This window comes from Manis javanica, chromosome 11, assembly GCF_040802235.1.
Source record: "Manis javanica isolate MJ-LG chromosome 11, MJ_LKY, whole genome shotgun sequence".
In the NCBI taxonomy this organism is placed as follows: Eukaryota; Metazoa; Chordata; class Mammalia; order Pholidota; family Manidae; genus Manis; species Manis javanica.
Genome location: NC_133166.1, coordinates 100,835,044 through 100,856,807, shown reverse-complemented (window position 1 = coordinate 100,856,807; position 21,764 = coordinate 100,835,044). Strand labels below are relative to the sequence as shown.

Here is a 21,764-nt window from a genome sequence, read left to right as displayed (position 1 = left end):
GAAAAAATTCAAATCAAGACAATAGAGCTATTCATTGCAGAAAGATTATTAAAACAAAAAGAAAACACTGTGTTATAATTACTTTCAGGAAAATTAGAAATCGTCTAGATTCTTAATGTCTTGATACCTAAGAAAGAGGAACAAGTGAAATTGTTTATTTTTCTTATCAGGAGTGCAGGAGTGACATTGAATCTGTGTTACTGTAATTTTCACAAGAGTCATTGCTTTATATCTTTACCTAATTAAGACAAGATTTGTCAAATTGTAAAACTAAATTAATCATAAAGGATACTAAAATGTCTTTCATAATAGATAAATCAATGGAGTCAAATGCGTAAGTATAGAAACAGATTCAACACTATATGGAGACTTAATTTAGGATGAACTTGACATCCCAATTCAGTGGAATAAGAATGGTGTATTTTAAAAAGAAGACCAGCATAGATGCATATTGTTCTGGAACAAAAAAAGATCACTGCATCACGCATTTATGTAAATAAAATCCAGGTAGATAAAGTATCTGAAATTTAAATATACATATATTATTATCTATTTTATGCAAGTATATATATAATAAAAATTGGGACTAACAATTGAATTGACTTGAACAACACCAGAGAACCATAAAATATATATATATTTGATTACATTAAAATTATATATGAAAAAGTCATTGTAAATGTGAGCCGGAGAGAAAATTTGCAACCAATATAGCAGACAAGTTAATATATAAAGCTAATTCTACATATGGAAAAGAAAAAGATAAATAAGAAATTGGCTAAACCACACAAATAGGCAATTACAGAGGAAAATTGCAAATGACCAATCTAAAAAGTTCAATATCATAGATATTCAAAGACATGCAATATAAAAAATATAATTTAATTTTCATTCATCAGATTGGTAAAATTTTAAGCATTAAGTGTTGAAAAGATTTTGGCAAAGCAAACTTATACATCAGTGGAGTGTCAGTTTTAATAATTAGAAAGTAATCTGCAATATATGATAACATTTAAACCCATAATATCTTTGACCCAGATATATCACTGTTATGATAGATAGCCTATAAAAAGATATATGTATGTTAATCTATAAAAACATTACATATATTATAAGAACATAATGTATATTAAAACACCTCCATTGTAGATTAAAACTATAAAAATAATAAAGGAAAGTGTCCCTTGTTTACAGATCTCAAAACTATAGGATGAAAAGAGTCACAGAATTTGAGACAGAATTAATGGAGTATACGTGCTTATCCAGGCTTGTTCTGAAAGAAAATCTTTAAATTCCAAGACAGAAAAAAGTACTACATAAAAGTTTTTAGATCTTTGTGCTCAGATCTTTAATCATCCTTAAATAGAGAGAAAACTAGATTCCAGACACTGTTCTAGTAACGTTATGTATACAGCTTTACTTTATTTTGTTTATATTATTGACCATCTTCTGTTGTCCAGTCTCAGGGATTTGAGATAGTAATATGGCATCAAGAAAGTACCTGGAACCTTCACACATGTCAATCTTTCATATTAACGAAATACTAAAAATTTAAATAAGTATGTTAAAATATCAAAGAAACTTTTCATATTGTATTGCTAATGTGTATGTCCCTTTCTATGTAAATTTATTTAGATTTTGTAGAAATCCCCCTTCTTTTAGACAGGTGAGTAAACTTTGATCAGTTATGATTATGTCTCCATCTAGTGGTAGAAACATATTTCAAGTGTTTGTGTAAGTAAAGTCTCCGCCACAGTGTGAAACATCTAAGTGCTGAATTGACAGGAATTATTGTGGTTGTTACTGGGTACATGTCATCAGGGTCTCCGTGATTTATCTTGTAATTATACATGAAGGAAATATTTTCTGCTGCATGGTAATTTTATTAAATTTTACTCTACTCAAATTAATAGCATCAATTTTTAAAATAGTAACAATATCTTCTTCTACAAAATCTAAAATTCTAATTTATAAACAAATATTAAAGATGCAGGTCATTATTGACAATAGCCAACCTAAATGTCCATCAATAGATGAATGGCTAAAGAAGATGTGGTATATGCCTACAATGGAGTATTTGTCAGCCATAAAAAAGAATGAAAATGTTGCCATTTGCAGTATGGACCTAGAGGGTTGTTATGCTAAGCGAAATAATTCACAGAAAGACAAATGCCATATGATTTTGCTTATTTGTGGAATCTAAACAACAAAACAAATGAACTAACAAATAAATAAACAAAAACCCAGAAACAGACTCATAAATATAGAAAACAAACTGGTGGTTTGCCAGACCAAAGAAGGTTGGGGAATAGGCAAAATAGGTGAAAATGGGCAATAAGTACTAACTTCAAATAAGTCATGGGATAAAAAGTACAGCATAGGGAATATAGTCAATAATATTATAGTAACTTGGTAGGGTTACAGATGCTACCAACACTTAGCATGGTGAGCATTTTGTAGTGTATAAAAATGTTGACTCACTATGTTTTATACCTGAAACCAATATAATAGTGTGTCAACTATACTTCAATTAAGAAAAAGATGCTGGTGGTTTTTATTTATGTGATGGAGTCAATTAGCTATATGGCCATTTTTGGGGGTCTGCCTTGACCTAAATTTTAGAGCTGAGATTTGTTTTCGCACTTACATATAGCTCTCAAACTTTCTTTAAAAGATCCCAGGTATAACCACCTTTGTGATAATTCTCCTTTATTTATTAATTGAATCTTTCTGAGCCTTCATTTCTTTATCTGCAACATCTGTCAGTAAACACTTGAGAAACCTAAAATACTTCCTGTATCTACACACATGGTCTCACAACCCTTCCCGCAACTTTGCAAGTAGGATAAGAAAGGTCTTTATGTGTCTATGATAAAAGAAATGTGATACAAAGAGATCTTATAACCTATCCAATTTCAATAAAGAGGTAAGGGAAATGAAAATTTACAATAGATTTCCTGATTCCAAATTCAGTACTTTTCCTAAGATCTCTCCCTTCTTGCAATTATGATGATTAAGTGAGCTAATATTTGTATAAATGCTTAATTCCCATAAGAATACTCAGTTATTTTGTGATTACATAATAAAGAGAACAATGAGGTCCCTGATTGTGAGATTTTTATGGTGAGATAAGATAGAAAAATACTTCATAAATGTATATGCATTAAGCTAAATTAAGCAGACCATCAAAAAAAAGATCCTCAGGAATTTGAGAGGCTTTACATACAATCTATACCAAGATATATTTTTCCACTTTTCCCCACTTTTTCTATGACCATCTTCTTAAAACACTATTGGGTGAATTATTGCTAAGTTCAGATTTCTGCCATAAACTACAAGAGTGACTAGAACAAGATGCTATGTAGTTGAACAAACATTTGTTTATAAAAGTAAAAAAAAAAAAAAAAGAAGACACAAGCTAAGTGTCCGTATTTGCTGCTGGTATATACAAGCCACTGTGTGTAAGAGGTGTGCATGTGGCGGCTAAAGGCTAGTTTGTAAGAAGAGTAAGATTGGGTTCCTTCTCTTAAGTGCTTGTTCTCCCTCTTCCTGCACTTTGCTCTCCCATTTCACTCTATTCCTATCAAAGGGATTGTGACTTGTATAAAACTGTGAGGCAGCAGGAACAGAGGAGAGAAACAACGTTGAGTAGCACCTTTTCTGTTCTTGCTAAAGTTCTGTAAGAGCTGAAAGAGTGGCCTGCAAGCCCCTTGGAGATCAATGCCTGCATGGCGCCTTAGGAACTGGCTGTATGCATTTGTAGAAAGCAGATTCTGAGCATACACTCAGTGTAGGAAACTGACAGAATTGTAACCTCGATTTCTCTTGAGCTCTGCCTCCTGCCCTCCCACCCCATCCCCTGCAGTCCTTTGAAAAATAATGAGATGCAAAGTTCAAAGGCCTAATCTTAAACTGTCTTCCTTCTCAGCCATTACCAAACAGAAGAGGCCAAGAATTCTCTGTGGCCCTTCTAAGCAATTAGGCACATTCAAAACTAACCACAGATTTTTCTTTAGGATAAATTGGGGCTTAAAATTGAACTTGGCAGCCTAGACTTTGTTCCTTCCTGTCACAGATGATAAGTAAGTAGAGGCTAGTCCGCATCTTTTTCTGCACCTGAAAAGGTTTCCATTACGTCTGGACGTTTGACTTCCCACCCTGAGGTCAATATTACCTTAATTCTCTTTCACAGATAGGCCAACTCTGAGCATGTTCTCCAGCCGAGAACAGCTTTCAAGTTGTATCTGGAAAGGGCATGAGGCTGGGTGTCAGGAAATCCAATTCAGGTTCCCGCTGTCGCCAACTTGAATGACCATCTACCTTTCAGGACCTTGATGCCCCTCCTGCAAACTGAAAGGATTAACCTGAAGAATCTCAATTGTTTCTGCGAGCAATAGTAAGCTGATTCTACAGTTTCATCAAGCTCTAGAAATGAATTCCTGACCTTTGCTTCAAAAGTCCCTGATACTAGAATGAGTTGATTTTATGAGCAATCCTTGCAGAGAAATCTACTGTAAAAATTACTGAAAAAAATCCTTCTTCAGAGTGGTTCCCTATCACCCTGATGTAAGAATCAGATACTTAATAAATTATTCCCCTGCTGTGCTCCTCAGATTTCTCGTGTCATCCCCCTGTTCTCTCTGTGCCCCCCTCCTTAGAAAAGTCTTCTAAAAGACTATCCAGGGTCCCGAGATTTCCAAATGACTCATTCCTTTCCAGAATGCAACAAAAAAATTCCTCCTCCTTCAGGGAAGTCTGGGGCAATCCAGTTGCATGCATGTCCAGCTAAGGGTCTCTAGAGATTTTCTGAAAGTGACGAAGAAACTGCCCCCAACTACGGAGTGTGTGACTGGAAGGTCAACCAGAGGCCCTGTCCGGGGCATGACACCAGCCCACTGGGAGACCCCGCCCCTGCTGGAGGCCCAAGCAGTGAGTGGGAGAAGGCCTCAGAGCTGCTGCAGCTCCTACTGGCTTCCTCCTCACAGAGGAGCTGCCCCTGCATCTCATTGCTGCAGTTTCAATTCCCCAAGCTGTGCGCCTGGGTGTCCAGGAACAAACTCCGGACAGCACCGCCACTCCCTCCTCCCTGATGCCCCACCCCCATTTGTAACGTTTTATTTCTTATACTGTTGGCTCAACATTTATCATATCACTCTATACGCGTATCAGAATTACTTAATGATAACCAGTTAACTTTAAAATGCTTGGCTTTACTTTGGCCCTTCCCACTTCAGCTAATGGAATCATTGCTTCTTTGAGGAGGTACTATTTCTTACAGAGCTTTTTCTGAGGCCGTATTTTCTTACTGGATTAACAGAGAAAGTATAGCTGCTGGTTGAGGGATCATTCATACACATAAATATTTAACAGTTATCTTGAGTCAAATGAAAAAGGTGAAATTTTTGTCTTAAATTTCATTTTAAAGAAATGGAGTTTAATGAATACAAGTTCTTAATAAAAATTTACGCATCTCCCTGGTATTCTTTCCATAGACACTTACGTAGCACTGTATTAGGCTAGTGTCCAATTAGGGGTTCAGGAGTGTATCAATTAAAATAACGTGTTCCATGGCATTTAAGTACTTTGCAGTCAAATAAGGAGACAATAAAGTCACCTACCAACATAGAAAAACTTTTTAGAACAAAGGATGACATGAATAATACATTCATTAAAAGGTAAAGATTATCTGTGACTCAGGAGATGTATGGTTTGAGGGGCAGTAGGAAGCACTTCTTACTGCCTACACGTACATCGAGTCAATGCAATATGGTGGACTAGACGGACTTCTGAAGCTCCCTATCCACACAGGATAATTAGAAGAACTGGATACAATAAGACCAAATCAATGTTTTAAATACACAGCTAAGCTTGAAATTAAGAACGGAAAATACCTAGGTAGAAGAAATGAATGGAGTATTCAAACTCAACGTTGTGAGTAAGAGCTAAACCCAGTGACCTATGGAGCAGAGAGACGGAAGCAAATCCCCACGAGGACCATGGTTTTAACACATACCAGAGTTCTGGACTGGAGTCCAAAGCCCCAGGCAACGTCAGCACCTGGAAACGGGCCCTTTGGTAAATCTGAGAGCCCGTCATAAAATGGAAACTAGAACACCCTGCCGATTAAGCCACTGAGACAACAAATAAGCAAAAGGGAGGGAAAAAAAAAAAAAGAAATAGGAAGCCTGTCTCTCAACCTTGCTCAGTGTGTTGTATGAATTTGCATTGACCTGTCTATGTGGAAAACCCCAACTGATACACTTTATGAAAATTGAAACTCTTGGGGCCCTGGCAGAGTCAAATGTGCTTATCTGTCCCACTGGGAACCTCCACAAACCAGTGCACTTGATTCCTGAGCAAATAACTCCCATGGAAAAAGAAAAATGTCTAATATATTCTACATATGTATATATCCTAGTAAAACCGTATAATCCACAAGACAAAGAACTAGGAAAGAGGAAGCAATGAATGGTTGAAATCACATCCAAAGAAATACAGAAAATAGAAAAATCTGAACATACCTTCAATTAAAGATACGTACGGTATTCAAAGAGACGTGAATAGAAACCGTAATGCAAGAACCAGGTACAATGGAAAGGACAAGACAGTTTAAAAAGAACAACACAGAGATTCTAAAAACAGAGTAATTCACACTTCCATATCTGGCCAGAGAGTGTAACTAGTACCACACTTGCCCTGATACCATAAATCATAAGTAAACTGGATAAAATATAGAGAGCAAATTGTTTTCAGACATTAAACAACAGCCTGGGAGAAGGGAAACATGCTAGATGACCCCTACGATCGCTCTGGCTTCCACAGGGAGACATACTTGGGATCACAATACGGGGACAAAAAGCCCAAACAGAGCACAGTGAGCTCAAAGACTTGATGAGACAGAGATCGGGGCGCAGGGAGTCTGAAGTGGCAGGAGGTTCTGGGGGCATACGAGAGTGGAAAGAAGTACATAGAGAGAGAGCTCCAGAGATCCTCCTAAGGGTCACCTGCAGCACACATTTTACAGGACGGGAAGTGGCACACGACTGTGACCCCTGAACAGATAAGGTGTGCTTTAGTGCAGGAACAGCCTGCTTCCGGGAGGGAGTTCAGGGACTAGGCTCCAGGAGAACAGCTTCTAAAGCCAGGAGTTTCTCTGGGTTGACAGGCAGAGATTGGAGTTTGGTGTGGGCAAGGTGGTCAGAATTTGCAAGGCTGAGTATCAGAGAGAAGATGCTTACACGGAAATCTCCAGAGGGGTACTCTTTAATACCCCTACAGCTGCGTACAGCTACACATGTACACATTACTTGAGGCCAGAGAAACAGGCACCAGGAAACCTAGGCAGAGAATTCTTGAAGCTCAACAAGGTTAAGAAAGATTTGTCTTCTCACTGGCAAGAGTAGAAAGACTTCACAGAGGCATCCAGGGGGCAATCTAACACGGTATTGTCTAACCACTGAGGCTAGATTAACTCCAGAGTAAGGACTGTTCTGAACCCATTTGATAACACTTAAGAACAGGAAAAAAAATATGCAATGCTTCTTTTTAGGACTTTTTAATTTGTGGTAAAATATACATAATATAAATGTTACTGTTTTAGCTACTTTTAAGTGTACAATTCAGCGGCGTTAAGTACCTTCACCATATTGTGCAACCATCGCCACCATGTATTTTTATAACTTTTTCATCATCCCAAATTGAAACTCTTGCCATTCAACAATACCTCTTCATTCTCCCCTCCACCCAGCCCTGGGTAACCTCTAATCTGCTTTCTGTCTCTGGGAAGTTGCCCACTGTAGGTACCTCTTATATGTGGAATCACACAGTATTTGTTTATTTCACCCAGCATAATGCCTGCAAGGTTCATCCCTGTTGTAACATGTATCAGAATTCCATTCCTTTTTAGGGCTGAATAATATTCTGCGGTGTATACAACTTTTAAAAACCCATTTAACTCGTTTTCTGTTGATAGACATTTCGGTTGTTTCCACATCTTGGCTATTGTGAATAATGCTGCAATACACTTAGGTATACAAGCATCTGTTGGAGTCCTTGGTCTCAAGCGTTCCATTTTCTTCGTGTTTTTTTTAAAAACGAAAGTCGATTTAATTTTACTTTTCAAATCCTTCCTGCCCAGCTGGTGGAAATTTTCTCTTTGTTCCTTCCTGTGCCTTGCACACCTACCCCAGGGCTGTATTGAAGTACAAGGGACAAGTTGTTGAGGGTTGGGCCCTTTGGTCTGCAAAAGTTATCACTGAAATGTTCTTTCCTGCTGTTTGACACGTTCAGGATTGGCAGCTTTCCCTTGCTTCCACATCACCCTTAAGACATGAGACAGTCTCGTAAAGCAGGGTAACCCAGGATCTGTAAGTTCCTCTCTCTACACAGAGCATGCAACCATTTGCCTCTGAGGTCATACATGACCCCACTCACTACCAGAAAGTCCATCCCTGTCCCCTGTATCCTGGAATGCACAGACCCCTCTCTCAATCCATAGAAATCATTTGTTCATTGGGGCAAGTTTGATTCCCCTCTCCTGTTTCTTCTAAACCCCCAATTTCTCTTAAAAATGTTGCAAACCTTCATGCCCTCAAACAAAAACCGGAAATCTTACAGATAACTTCTGCTTTTTTGCTAACCATGCACGTTCCCAGAAGCAATGAAAACCAGTCAGAGTCAGTTACCTGATCAATTGAATGAGGGAAGGAAATGGGGAAATTCAGAAGATGAGGTGTCATTAATATTTCAAAATATCATCCAGATAAATAAACAGTTAGATTTAAAACAACCATAAAAAACCTTATACATGCTTATGGAGACATTTTGAGAAATCCAAAAAGTAAAAAAAAATAGATATTATTTATAATCACACCACCTAAACTTAACATTTTGAAACATATTCTCTTAAACTTTTCTGTGAATTCAGAAATGTACTTCACAACTCTAAGTTCAAACAATATGTACATAACCTCTCAGCATTCGAGAGTCACCTTTCTTAGATAACTAAGGTATTTTAAGCTTCTATTTCATATGATTTCCAGAAATCTAGTGTCCTCTGTACTAGTTCTGAGATTTCTGAATGACAGAGAACCTGCTTACATTCTCCTGATCATTTTCCACTTTCTTAGATAACTAAGGTATTTTAAGCTTCTATTTCATATGATTTCCAGAAATCTAGTGTCCTCTGTACTAGTTCTGAGATTTCTGAATGACAGAGAAACTGCTTACATTCTCCTGATCGTTTTCCACTAAGTTCAGGTTTTATTTAGATGCTCTGGGCTGTTCAATGTGATAGCCACTAATCTACATGCTGTTATTCAAGTTTAATTGACAATTAATTTGATTAATTTAATTAAATAAATGTAAATGACATTTTGAAAATTCAGTTGCCCAGCCACACCAGTCACGCGGTAAATATTCAACAGGCACGTGTGGCTAGTGGCTGTCATACTGGACAGCACAGGTGTAGAGCATTTCATCACTGCAGAAAGTTCTCTTGAGTGGCTCATCTCTGGACCACCTAAATTCATCTGACGCCTCCCTTGCACCTGCTGTCATTTCCTCTTACTCCTAACTCCCACGCCTGTATTTTCCAAAATACCAAAACCACATTGCTACTAGAGAGAAAAAAAGCATTCTATAAAGTTTTACTAATAGCAGAGGGATATTATTACAAGAACAGGAAAATGACTTAAAAACAAATAGCAGGTGTCACCCTTGCTCAAGTTCTCTAACTTGCAGGCCCAGCGCCTAAATTCCACCATCAAGTTAACCAATTCAGCCTCCGTTCTGCAGGTGTGGGCTTCTGCAAATGATGATCATTCTTTTTTTTATCTAAATGTTGATTTTGGATATTTATCATGCTCTTCTCTTCTAATGAGAAACAATATGCAATGAGAATATATACAATATAAAGTTAAAAATTATGATGAAGTATTTTTATGGAATTAGATGTTCATTTTGATTACAAAAGCAGTTTTCCTTAGTCCCTGAAAGTGCTTCTTTAGTGTTACCTTCTTTTTCCTTCTTCTCTTTCTTGACCAAGTGGTCTAACATTCTATCTTTTAAGTTGCCAGTTTCACAACTGAATACTCATGTTTCATTTTTATGCTAAGCAAATGGGCTCCTGATTTTTCTAAACTTTTCCCTGTCTGGAATGGCCATCGTTTTTCAGAGACAGAGAGCCCTTTCATCAACCTTCCCTGAACAAAAGAGCAGTTTTTCCCTGAGAAGAATTTTGTCATTCTTTTAAAATGCTGAAACAGCCACTGGGAAATTTGGTTTTATAACCGACAATTGTTTCTCTCTGCTTCATGCTGCATTTTTCACCTCTCAATATTTCATAAGTATTTTCATAATTATTTTTGTGGATGCCTGTAATATTTCCTGGATATATCCTACTTTACTTAACTATTCCGTATTGTTGGATATTTAGGTGTTTTATTGGTTTGTTTTAATTTACGACCCGTGCAGGGATTAGTAACTTTTGCACATACTTCTGATTACCTCCAGGATGTATTCATAGATGTGGAATTATTTGATCCAGAATAATATGGCAGATATTCACTACCCTCCCACTGTAGATGAGCTTACCTCCCTACACTCCCCATTAACGGTGAGCCTGGCTGAATGGCTTGCTTTGGCCAATGAAACTCTAGCACATTTGACACAAAGCAAAAGCCTTAAGTGCGCTTCTGCAGTTGAATTTGCCCTCTTGCACTCTGACGATCTGTCACAGAAAGACCACACCCTGTGTAGCCACTGACCTTCAGACAGGGACCAGGAATAAAAACATGAGGAGGAGGCTTGAATCCAACCCATAGACTGGAGCCCAGCTGCCTCCTAAAGCAGAGGTGCCCTGCTGAGCCCATCCTAGACCAGCCAACCTGCAGAAGCGGAAGCATGAGAAAAAACACTGGCTAATACGGCAGTGACTTTTAGAATAGGTAGTTACACAGCATCATCATAGTGTTACCAAGTAATGCAGCTTTCCTAATGAGTTTCATGTTCAGTGTCAAGGTTTTCAAAATGCTCTTGAGTCTGGCATTCTAGCTGGAACTTAGGATTCTGTTTCTAGAAAACTCAAAAGACAAAACCTTTACCATGACCAAAGAACTTTTAATTACACAAAGGAGACCAAAAGCTAAACTACCTTACCTAAACTAAACTGGATGAAAATATTACAATTGAAGGGATTAACTTTGTAGTGTCAGAATCTTGTGGAACTTAGCCTTTCAGTCCCAGGCAAGAGTCACTGTGATGATTTTCCAATGTAAATTCTTAAATGGTTTTACCATTCGAGCATAATAGTAACTGTCCATAAGAGCAAACCTGGGTAATTATGCCACGACTCTAGGCACTTAGCATACAGTGGACAAAGCTGAACAACTTCCAGCTTTGGAGATCTGTGAACAAACAACATGTGCCTTAGGCAACTGTGGTATAAATAATGTATTTCTCACTTTTGCATCAGCCTATGGAGCTGATTTTAATGGGAATGATGAGATTCTAAGGATTTCATGGTCCATCGATTGATTCTAAATGCACAGAATATTTGGAAGAAAAAAATATATAAGCTTAAGGCTTCAAATTCTTATTTCACGGTTAGTGTAAGGAACAAGAAAAAAGTTGCAAATGCCAAGATAAAACTGTCTCCTACAGCCAGAGTCAGAATTTCTTAAAAACAAACCTAACATCAAATTTTAAGGGTAGCCAAGTTATACTTCAATGAGAAAACATTTATTTTGAAGAAGTTTTAATGAAAATCCCAAAGAAACTATGAATGCTTTTCCTCATCAAAACCCACTTTCACCAGTTCTCACTTCTTCTAGAATTATGAACATTTTCATATTTTGTCAGTTTCCAGGGTATATGTGTGAGCTGGAGGAGATATTATATGCGTGAATTTCAAGAATTTCACGTTTTTTCCAACTTATATTCACAGAAACCTGGGAAATATTAATACAAGTGGATCCTAACAGTGTGGAACAGGGTGAATAAATATAATGTAATATTTTTCCAGATTTAGCATGGGTGTACTAGCAAGAGATTCCGAATTTGGTGTGTTCACTTAGGCAGCTGAGAGTGGCTGTAACAATTTGCTCCATTGGCTGACTTAAAGCTATACTCAAAGGTGCCTATGCTGAAAAAAAATTGAGATATGAGAACTCCTTGGTCTACTGTAGAGGTAGGTATCTAAACATTAAGGACATTTCTACTTCCAGCAAAGATAGAACAACAAGAACTGGATTTACCTTCCCATCTGTAAGAATAAAAATGGGGAGGGAGGTAAATATATATAAAATAATGATTTAAAAGATACTGGATATCAGAGGACAAAGGACAGTGACCCCTGTGAGAAGAGTGTAGTAAACATCATGAGGAGATAATATTGAGTCTGGGGAGCCCAAAGGACCTAGAAAGTTAGAGTTCACAGGACAGAGATACAAAGAATAAAGAAATGCACAAAAATAGAACTCTGGAGATCTGTAGAGGGTCCCCTTTAGTATTCAGCTGAGTATCAATTAATACGTCCATGTGAGAAAAATACTTATGGCCAAGGAAAAAGCCACACAAAGGGATTAGCTTATATAGCAGTGGCTGCTGCTCACCAAAAGGCAGAACAGTGCTTGTACTCAGCTCGAACAAGATTCTTGGGCATTATCTTGAGTAGCAGACATTTGTGACTCTATAGTGAGAATAATTAGCTCTAGATTGAGCACTGCTCTGGTTCCATCTAAAAAATCCTTAACAAATAAGACACTAAACAGTTTTCAAGAGGTTAACTACACTCAAGGAAAAGGCTTAAGAATATTTATAAAAGTACAAAAATATCCAGCACCCAACAAAGTAGAATTCATGATGTCTAGCATCTAATAAAAAATACCAGCTATGCAAAAAGATAATTTTAAAAATAGACTATAATAATACATTCTATAATGAGGAAATCAATCAGTTGAAACCTACCCAGTACTGAGAGGTTCAAATGAGGAGACAAGAACAGTGAAACAATTATTATAGCCATATTTCATATGTTCGAAAAGATAATTAACAGATAGAAGGTATAAAAAAAGATGCCAAGTTGAACTTCTGGAGGTAATAATTGCAACATCTGAAATGAAAACTACAGTGGATAAGATTAACAGCAGGTTAGATATTTCAGAAGAAAAGATTAGGAAACATGAAGACGGCAATGAAAGCTATCCAAATGAAACACAGAAAGAGGGGGAAAAAAGGGCAGAGAATCTCTGAGCTGTGAGATAACTTCAAGTGACCTAACATACATGTAATTTTATCCTCAAAGAGGAAAGAAAGGACAGGAAAAATATTTGAAGAAATAATGGCTAAAAATTTTACTAATTCGATGAAAACCATAATGCACAGATACGAGAAGCTAAATGAATCCCAGCATGAGAAAAGTGAAGAAAAAAAACCTACACCAAGGCGCATCATAATCAAATTGCTCAAAACAGGTTATGAAGAGAAAAATCTTAAAAGTAGTCAGAAACAACCACCATATGCACAGAAGCCATGGTAAGGATGACGGCAGATTGATTGTCAGAGACAATGCAAGCAAGAAGGCAGTGCAGCCGCATCTTTAAAGTACTGAAAGACACTCTCTGGAATTCTTTACCCAGTGAAAATATCACTGGGAAAACAAAGGCAAAACAAAGACTTTTTCAGAGATATAAATGCTGAAAGAATTCATTATCAGCAGACTTACACTGTAAGAAACATTCAAGGAAATTTTTCAGGCAGAAGGAAAATACCAAGTGGCAATACAATATACAAAATAAAGAGCACCAAAATAGTAAGTACATGGGTAAATACATACATTTTTTCTTATTATTCAAATAGTAAGGGGTATTGGAATTTTGAAAAGGATTGTGTACAAGCTATTCACGTGCCATACAATCATGTCTCATGGGAGAATCCAGAGGAATTCCAGAATGCCTTAAGTCATTTGTACTATATTTTCTTTGCAGGCCAAAATGACAGTGAAAAACTTTGCCATTGGAAAGGTCTCCTTGAATTCATGGGGGATGATTAAATCCTGAAGTGTCAAGGGCCAAGTGGTAGCACTTATTCAACAGAAGCTAGATAGTTATTGTAACTAACATCAATGCCAAAGCAATAATAAGAATGCATGGCCTACAGATGTCCTTGGCATTGGCTAATTGATTCATGTCCCTTTTACTAATACAGCTTAATGATGAGTGGAGTTTTTACTCAGGTCTGCATCAAAATGGGCCCTTGTGGTCCCTGAACATACTGCATAGGTATTTTCTAATTCTTGAATGGCATAGTTGGAATACGCATACTCAACGACAAACAGAATCCAAATACTTTTTCCCTAATTGATGTATTGCAAGCTATTTTGGTAGGAAAGCCAGAGAAACTGGCTGGTAGAGAACCCTAGAACTGCCACTACTTATTAAAAAAGTAAACCAAAAGCAATGTCACTTTCCTGGAGAAATTGCAGAAATTAGTGCAACCATCAAAGACCCAAAGGATTCAGAGCTCACGATGTCTGTATCTTCAGACTCCACTCATCATTAAGCTGTATCAGTCAAAGGGACATGAATGAATTAGCCAATGCCAAGAACATCTGTAGGCTGCGCATTCTTATTATTGCTTTGGCATTGATGTTAGTTACAATAACTATCTAGCCTCTGTTGAATAATATTCAACTCAGCTGTTTGGCCTCTGCAGAAAGAGAAATGGTCATGAAATTGGGCTTATCAACACAGCCCCTCCTACCTGCTATGTAACTGTTGATCCAGAAAATATTTTTCTCTTTTCCTGTTGGTAAAAACCACCAAAAGTAGATTGTTTTCATCTGGCAGAGCCACCAACACACCTTTTCTGTTCTACTTATTATTACATTAGTGCTCTTTCCTTCTGTCTTAATTTTGTCTCTAGTGACCTTGATCACCCTTCCATTCCAAGAATTATCACATCTGGTGGCATGACTTCGGGACAGAGAGAAATCTACAGGATAGCAGTGAAGGTGAGGTGAGAAAGATCGGCAAGTGCCAGACAGTTCAGCTTCTTGTATACTAGGGATTTCAAGGATGTTAACAATTTTGGTCTTTAGTTTAAAAACAATGGGAAGTCTTTAAAGATTTTAAAGTTTAAGGGATTGGTAAAAGTGACAGGGATGGAAACATTCTTTTTAAATTGTTCTTATTATTTCAGTAACAGTGAAGGAAACTACTCCAGCCGGAAAGAACAAAATAAGAATTGCATTTTTAGGAGATCATTCAGTATGTGGCTAAAAATGGATTAGAATGGGTGAGGCACAGGAATTGAAGGGAAATCCATTAAAAGACTATACATTATTTCAGGTTAGAGGTGATGCTGGTTTGATTATGATGGCAGAAGATATGAAAGTGTGAGAATAGTTCTCATATAGAACTCATATAGCAGTTATACTATGAAAGTGAAAGAAGAGATAGTTAGAATAAAGAATAGATGGATCTTGAAGATGGATTGAATACTGGACTGCGGGAAGAGTGTGGCATCATGGGTGAATCTCAGTTTTTAAGTTCTGCTACTAGATGTATGGTGTTATTATCCAATAAGATTAAAAACATTAGCAAGAACAAATATTAGAGGGAGTTTTGTATTTGACATTCAGGACTGAAGCCCCCATGTGTAGGTAATACAAGCTATATAAGGTCTTACGCTTAGAAGAGAGGTATGAGCTAGTTTTAGAATCTTTGAAGTCATGTACATATACTTGTAGATGTATTTTCCTGTGGAGATATAATAAAATGTGAAGAGAGGCCCGCTTTGAGTCTTGAGGAAACTCCAACATTTAATTAACAAGTAAAGGAAGGTAAATCTGCATGCAAATTTTTTTTTTTTATTATAAAAAGGAAGTGCCCAGAGAGCTAGGTAGAAAACCAGTAGATAATAGTATTCATAGAAGCCAGCAGAACAAACTGCCTCAAGGAGGAAAGTGTGGTTAACAATGTCAAATTCTACCAAGAACTGAAAAAGTCCACTGGGTTTGGCAATAGAAGGTGATGGTTAATGTAAGTGAAAGATGTAGAGGCCGAATTCAAACGGCCTGAACCTCAGTAAAAGGCATTGGGAAGAACAGGGAATCAAAAACTCTTTTAAGAGGTTAAAACATTTGGCTATGAAAGTGAGGAGAAAGGTAGGAAGTGGGGTGTTGGCTAGATAGGGTCTGAATATAATGGGTTGAGCAAAAGCCTTTAAAACATTTTTTATGATGTTTAAATGCCACTGAGAACGACCCAAAGTTAGGAAGCAGCTGAATGCAGGGAAGAGAGAGGAATTACTTGGTAGCATAATGTTTATGAAAAATCAGGAAAGAGGAGGAGTCAAGACCGCAGGGAAAAGATTGACCTTAAATAGGAGAAGAGACAGTGGGCAAGAAGGTCAAGAGCAGATGAGTGCAGATGGAGGTCTGGTTGGAAGCCTGCCGAGTATAAAGAAGGTACCAAGTGACCACTGAGAAAGTGAATTAATAGGAAGAAAAAATTGTAAGGTTGCCAGGCCAGGTGGAAGACTCACTTGAAACTGATTATCCTGAATTTATCCACCAGTGTAACCTTCAGCTGAAGAAGACGAAGGTGCAGAAAAAGCAGAAAATAAGGCCAAGCCAGGTTTGGGTCTGGCTAAACCCCTAATAAGTAAACGGAGAGGCGGTAGTGCTATTTACTTTGTGGTTTATAGTCTCTGGACTGATTAAGGAACTGAAGAAAGGGTGGGCAGGTGAATTAGGAAGGGCGGGGAAGGGCAACAGACGGTTCTTATGTGGTGAAGCACAAGTCGAGACTGAGTGTTTGAGTAAGTAGGCTGAAAATAAAGGAGGTTACAGACAGAAATCAGGATGTTTAATTCGTGATTTTGGAGCATAATAAGGTCTAGGTTGCAACCAAGAATGTCGTTTGTTGGAATTATCTACTTGAAAGCCTGCTACATTATAACCTCACTCTTCAAAGTCGGTATAATGACATTTATCATTTTCAACCCTGATATTGAGACTTATACACTTTTTTAAGAAAATAAATCCACTAAGAATAGGCTGGCATGCTCAACCTCTGAATCCATTCTCATAAAATTCATTTACATGTCTTCAACCTGTAGCAACCGTAAAATTTTATATTTAGGGTGCATACTTCCTCTCGATGGCATTCAAATTTCTCTTACCCATTTACCAGAGTTTCCTAAGGCTGTGGTTTCATAACCTTGGCTGACCATCAGAATCAGCTGGGGAGCTTTTTAAATTCATAAATTCCCAGGTTGCCCACAGTTAACCAGATTCAGCATTTCTCAGGTGGGGCATGGGAATCTGTATCGAAAACAAGCTTCGCAAGGAATTTTGACAGTTGGCCGGGGATGGCAACCACTGCCTTACAAGACGGAAGTACTCCACCTCCGACTTTTCAACAACTCCATACAAATTTCTGGAACCAGACATCTGCAAGGAACCAGCTGGAGTACTGGAAGAAAGGACCACAAACTCTAAACAAATGGAGGCAAAGTTTATATTTCAGGGAGCTACTTTGTGGATTTTGAATAGTTTAAAAATATTCCATTATTTTACCTTCTCATCTTAAAAAAGGGAGAAGGGGCTATTTCACAATCTCTCTATTATAAGAGTAATACTCTGGAGGTAATTTTATTGTAACATTATTATATAATCATTACATGATAGGATTTACTTTAAAATGGTATAATTATTTGTGATAATGACTTGAAAGTTTTCCTATTTCTTATATTCTTCTCCATGTCTGATTTTTGGAGACTGAAGAAAGAGAGGTAACTTGGGAAGTCATTATAGAAGATATGTCAGAGATGATGACGGTGGAAACTAGAAGTATTTCACAAGGATTCCAAAGGAGAGGAAATATCGAAAGTGGTTTATGTGATAGGATAGCAACAACTTGGGACTAGGGATGGCGTCATCAAATTTCGAAGTTCTGCAGCTCACTTTGTAAGAGTTATATCTTGAAGTGTCCCAAAGAGAAAGCTTTTTTATTTTGGCTTAAAGACTGTATATTTAGGCTGATTTCAAATTATGTTGTCATTCCTCATATTACATTATTCTATAACCAAAAACATCAGAGACTTAAAACCAACTTTCAAAGGTGCTATTGTCACAAAGACTCTTTAACCTAAGAAGAACCAGAAAAAAGAAGAATTGAAAAACAAGTGCAGTGTACCTTGCTTCCTATTTCCTATGGGAACTCTTACAAGAGTTTAAGATAAAACCCCCGGGGAAGGAAGGAAGTGAATTTAATTATGTAAGGCACATCAACCAGAGAATGATAGCTAGAATAAAATAATAAGACTCACTAACTCCAGGTAGAGGAAATGAAACCTAAAGTTCACATGTTTAGAATATAGTTCAACAACTATGAAACACTACTGTGAAGTATGAGCATGATCTATGAGTTTGTGCTTAAGTAAAACTCATGTTTTACTTTATTCCTCACAAAATTGCTGTTCCTTGCAACTGACAGTTTGCCCTAAATAGAAGCCTGACTTCTATTAGAAGCCAAGTCTCGGTGCCTTGGAAGAATTACTGATGGCATGTGTACAAAATTTGTGATTGATATGAAGTAGGAATCAATAGCTAGAGCTGGTTGAAATATGAGCATCCAAAATAATATCGACCTAGAAAAATGTCAAGTTAAATCTAACATGAAGAAATATTGCAAATATAAAACTGTAAACACTGGTAGTTAATTTTTTTTGAATCTTCAAATATTCAAATGCATAAGTTCATATGGGAACTACGAATGGCTTAAGAGCAACACATGTGAAAACAACTTCAGGATTTAATTAACTCAATATTAGCCAGTCAGGTGACAGAATAGTCTAAATCATTTCTTGTTATCTTGAAACACGTTAGCAGAAGTATAGTATTCAGGGAAAGGAACAGGATGGTCTCATTCCTTCTCCGCTGATCACACTGCACGATGTTGAGGTCAGCTTTGCCCCACGTATTTTAGAAGAAGCATAAGCAACCTGGGTTTTATCAAACATTGAATAAATACAATGGTACGAAGACTTAAATCCAGTATAACTGATGAAAGAAGTAAAATAACTGGCCTTCAGAAGAGAAAGACACAGCTGGTATCCAATATGTGAAGCAGCACTGGATTTATTCTGGGTCGTTCTCAAATGGCAGGACTCAGTGAGGCCAGTGGATGAAAAGAGCAGGTAGGGAAATTTTGTCTCAATGCCAAAACAAGTAAGGAGAGAATGTCTTAGCACATTTCTAACCAGAAGGGACCTAGTAAAGCCATTTGGGGATCATTCTAACATGGAGAGACTTGCAGAAGTTAGAAGGCCTTCAGTGACCTTCGAAAGTTGTTCAAATATTGGTTCCAAGCTGCCTACATCAAAATGATCACCTGGGAGATCACTAAAAACAAAAGTTCTATATCCATCACCTGGAGCTTCAAAGTTACTTGGACTCCTTTGGGCTGTGGCACAGGAATCTGTATCTTCACATATGCATGATGTTCAGAAACCCCCGACTCATATTACTTCTAAATGTCTATTCCAACTCTTCCTGCTGTCATTCTAATACTTAAAAAGGATGATGCTACTGGCCACATGGTCTAATGAGTATTTGGTGAGGTTAATATTTCATTTATATGTATTACTCTGTCATTAGTTAACTTACATGAATTTCCTAAAAAAAAGACCAGAAAGAGAATTTGGAAGAAGAAAGAAACAACAATCAACACTAATTTGCTTGCTGTCTAGTTATTCCGTTCGTTAACTAAGAACATTGATGTTTGTTAGATGTTATGGAAGTCCTGGGGTTACATATAATCCTCTGTTGACAACCTGCAGAAAGCACCGGTCTTTCTTAGCCTGATACAGGGATTTTCCAAAAGGGAGCAAAGGGTCTTTTGTCCAAATAGACAACTGTGCTGTCTGATTACCACTCATTTAAAAAACTCATTAGAAAGAAAATTGCTAGGGTTAAAGCACAAATGTCCTTTAGTCAGCATGAACGTAAGCCAGTAAAATTCAGGAATTATTTCTGTAATATCTGTTATCTACTTCTGGATTCTGATTCCACCATGTGCACCCACAACACGGGGCCCTGGGACCTGAGACAGTAACTTGTTCTCGTAGAGCAAAGATAGCTGAGCTGGAAAAGCTGGGACAAAGTCAGAGTCTCTGTAGATGAGGCTGTGGGCCTATTTTCAATAGATCAGTCTTGGAAATGGTATGGATCAAACTTTAAAAATTATAAAACACAAGAACTGAGATGGTTCTTAAAGAGTACAGAGTTCAATCCCCCTTCTACAAATGAGGAAAAAAAGGTTCGGAGAAGGAATGTGACATGACCAAAGTCTTTCTCTTAGATAGTGATAGAGCTGGGGACTAGAATCTGAACCTCCAGTCCCAGGCCTACAGGAGAAGAAAATCCAAGTGCATCTGCCCCAGAAATGTCTCTGAGGAAGGGTAACCCCGGGTGAATGGAGGTAGGCAGTGGCAGTGGGAAACGTTTTTAACACTTGATGTATTCTGCGCTGACAGTGAGAACTGGCGGAGGTTTGCTCTGCACGCAGAAAATACAGGATGAAAGTGGTGGGGGGAATCAATAACTGCGGTAGTTCAAAGGCCAAAGAAAAGAACTGGAGGCTAAATTCAGGTTATTGGGATGGAAATTTAATCTTGGATTTCTGGATTAGTATTTATGAGATGCCATTTGTGTCATAAATAGAACATGAGAAATACAAAGGAAAACAGAAAGTGCAGAAAGAAGACAGTCCTGCAAAGAGAGAGATTTAGATGCCTGCGACACCCTGTGGATTCTTTGGAGGGCTGCTGAAGGGAGACGACACCCAGACAGAAGGCTGTGGCTTTCCCTGTCCCGCTCAGCAGTATTACACTATTGGCACTAAAAAAATCTAAAGCCCTAGAGTGACTTAAAATGGTATAAATGTGAGAAGGGTCTTCAAATAAATTAGTGTCCAAAAAGGAATATGAGAAGGGAGTATTCTAGAAGGAAATTAGGATTTTGGTCCACCTATCAAACTGGAAAACAGCCAGGTATTGTAAAATAAGACTTTATAGAAGTACAATAAACCTAAAAGTTAACTGTCCATCATTCAATCATTTTAGTTAGGATTCTGGAGACATAGTTAAGTTGGGTAAATAGTTAAGTAAATTTTGGAATACGTTTGATGGAATATTGTGTGAATATCAAAGTGACACACAGGAAGATTTTAGAACTATATAAAAAAAAATTCAAGACCTAGGGTAAGTGAAAAAAAATAGTACAATATCAGAGACTTATTTATAAGGGTCAAAATAAATAATTGATATGAAGTCAATTCTAAACTGTAAAGTAGAATTTAAATTTTTTATTATTATTTTAATAACTGTAGAAAAATTATTTCTGTTATAGGTGAAGACTCAAAGACCACAGAGTATATGTGGCTGTTGTTTTAAGAAGAGTAGTGGCTTATCGGGCCTAAGTTTTTATAAAGGTGTTCAAATAATGAACATTTATTTTAAAAAGCTAAATTGAATCCTTCACAAAAGCGAAAACCTACATATAATGTAAACTTCAGAGGCTTGGTAAAAGTATCTTAATGAATAAAACACAGTTTTAGCATACCTTGAAATCTTTAGGAAGAATGGCAATTCATGAAAAGGGAACACTTCAGGAAAACAAATGCTGTATTTATAATAATCTCATCAAAAGTGAAGCAACTGTAGAATTTTTTAGTGAGTCTTTCTTATGTTACAGAATT

The 21,764-nt window shown here is 37.3% G+C and overlaps 1 protein-coding gene across 1 annotated transcript in view; it reads left to right on the top strand.

Moving 5' to 3' along the window:
• CD55 (CD55 molecule (Cromer blood group)) overlaps positions 1-4,350 on the top strand; it is a 49,232-nt gene extending 44,882 nt beyond the window's left edge. The window contains exon 10 of the mRNA XM_073217010.1: positions 4,328-4,350. Coding sequence (XP_073073111.1) covers positions 4,328-4,335 — 8 coding nt within the window. The 3' untranslated portion in view covers positions 4,336-4,350. The remainder of the gene's footprint in view (positions 1-4,327) is intronic.
• Positions 4,351-21,764: the final 17,414 nt, after the last annotated feature.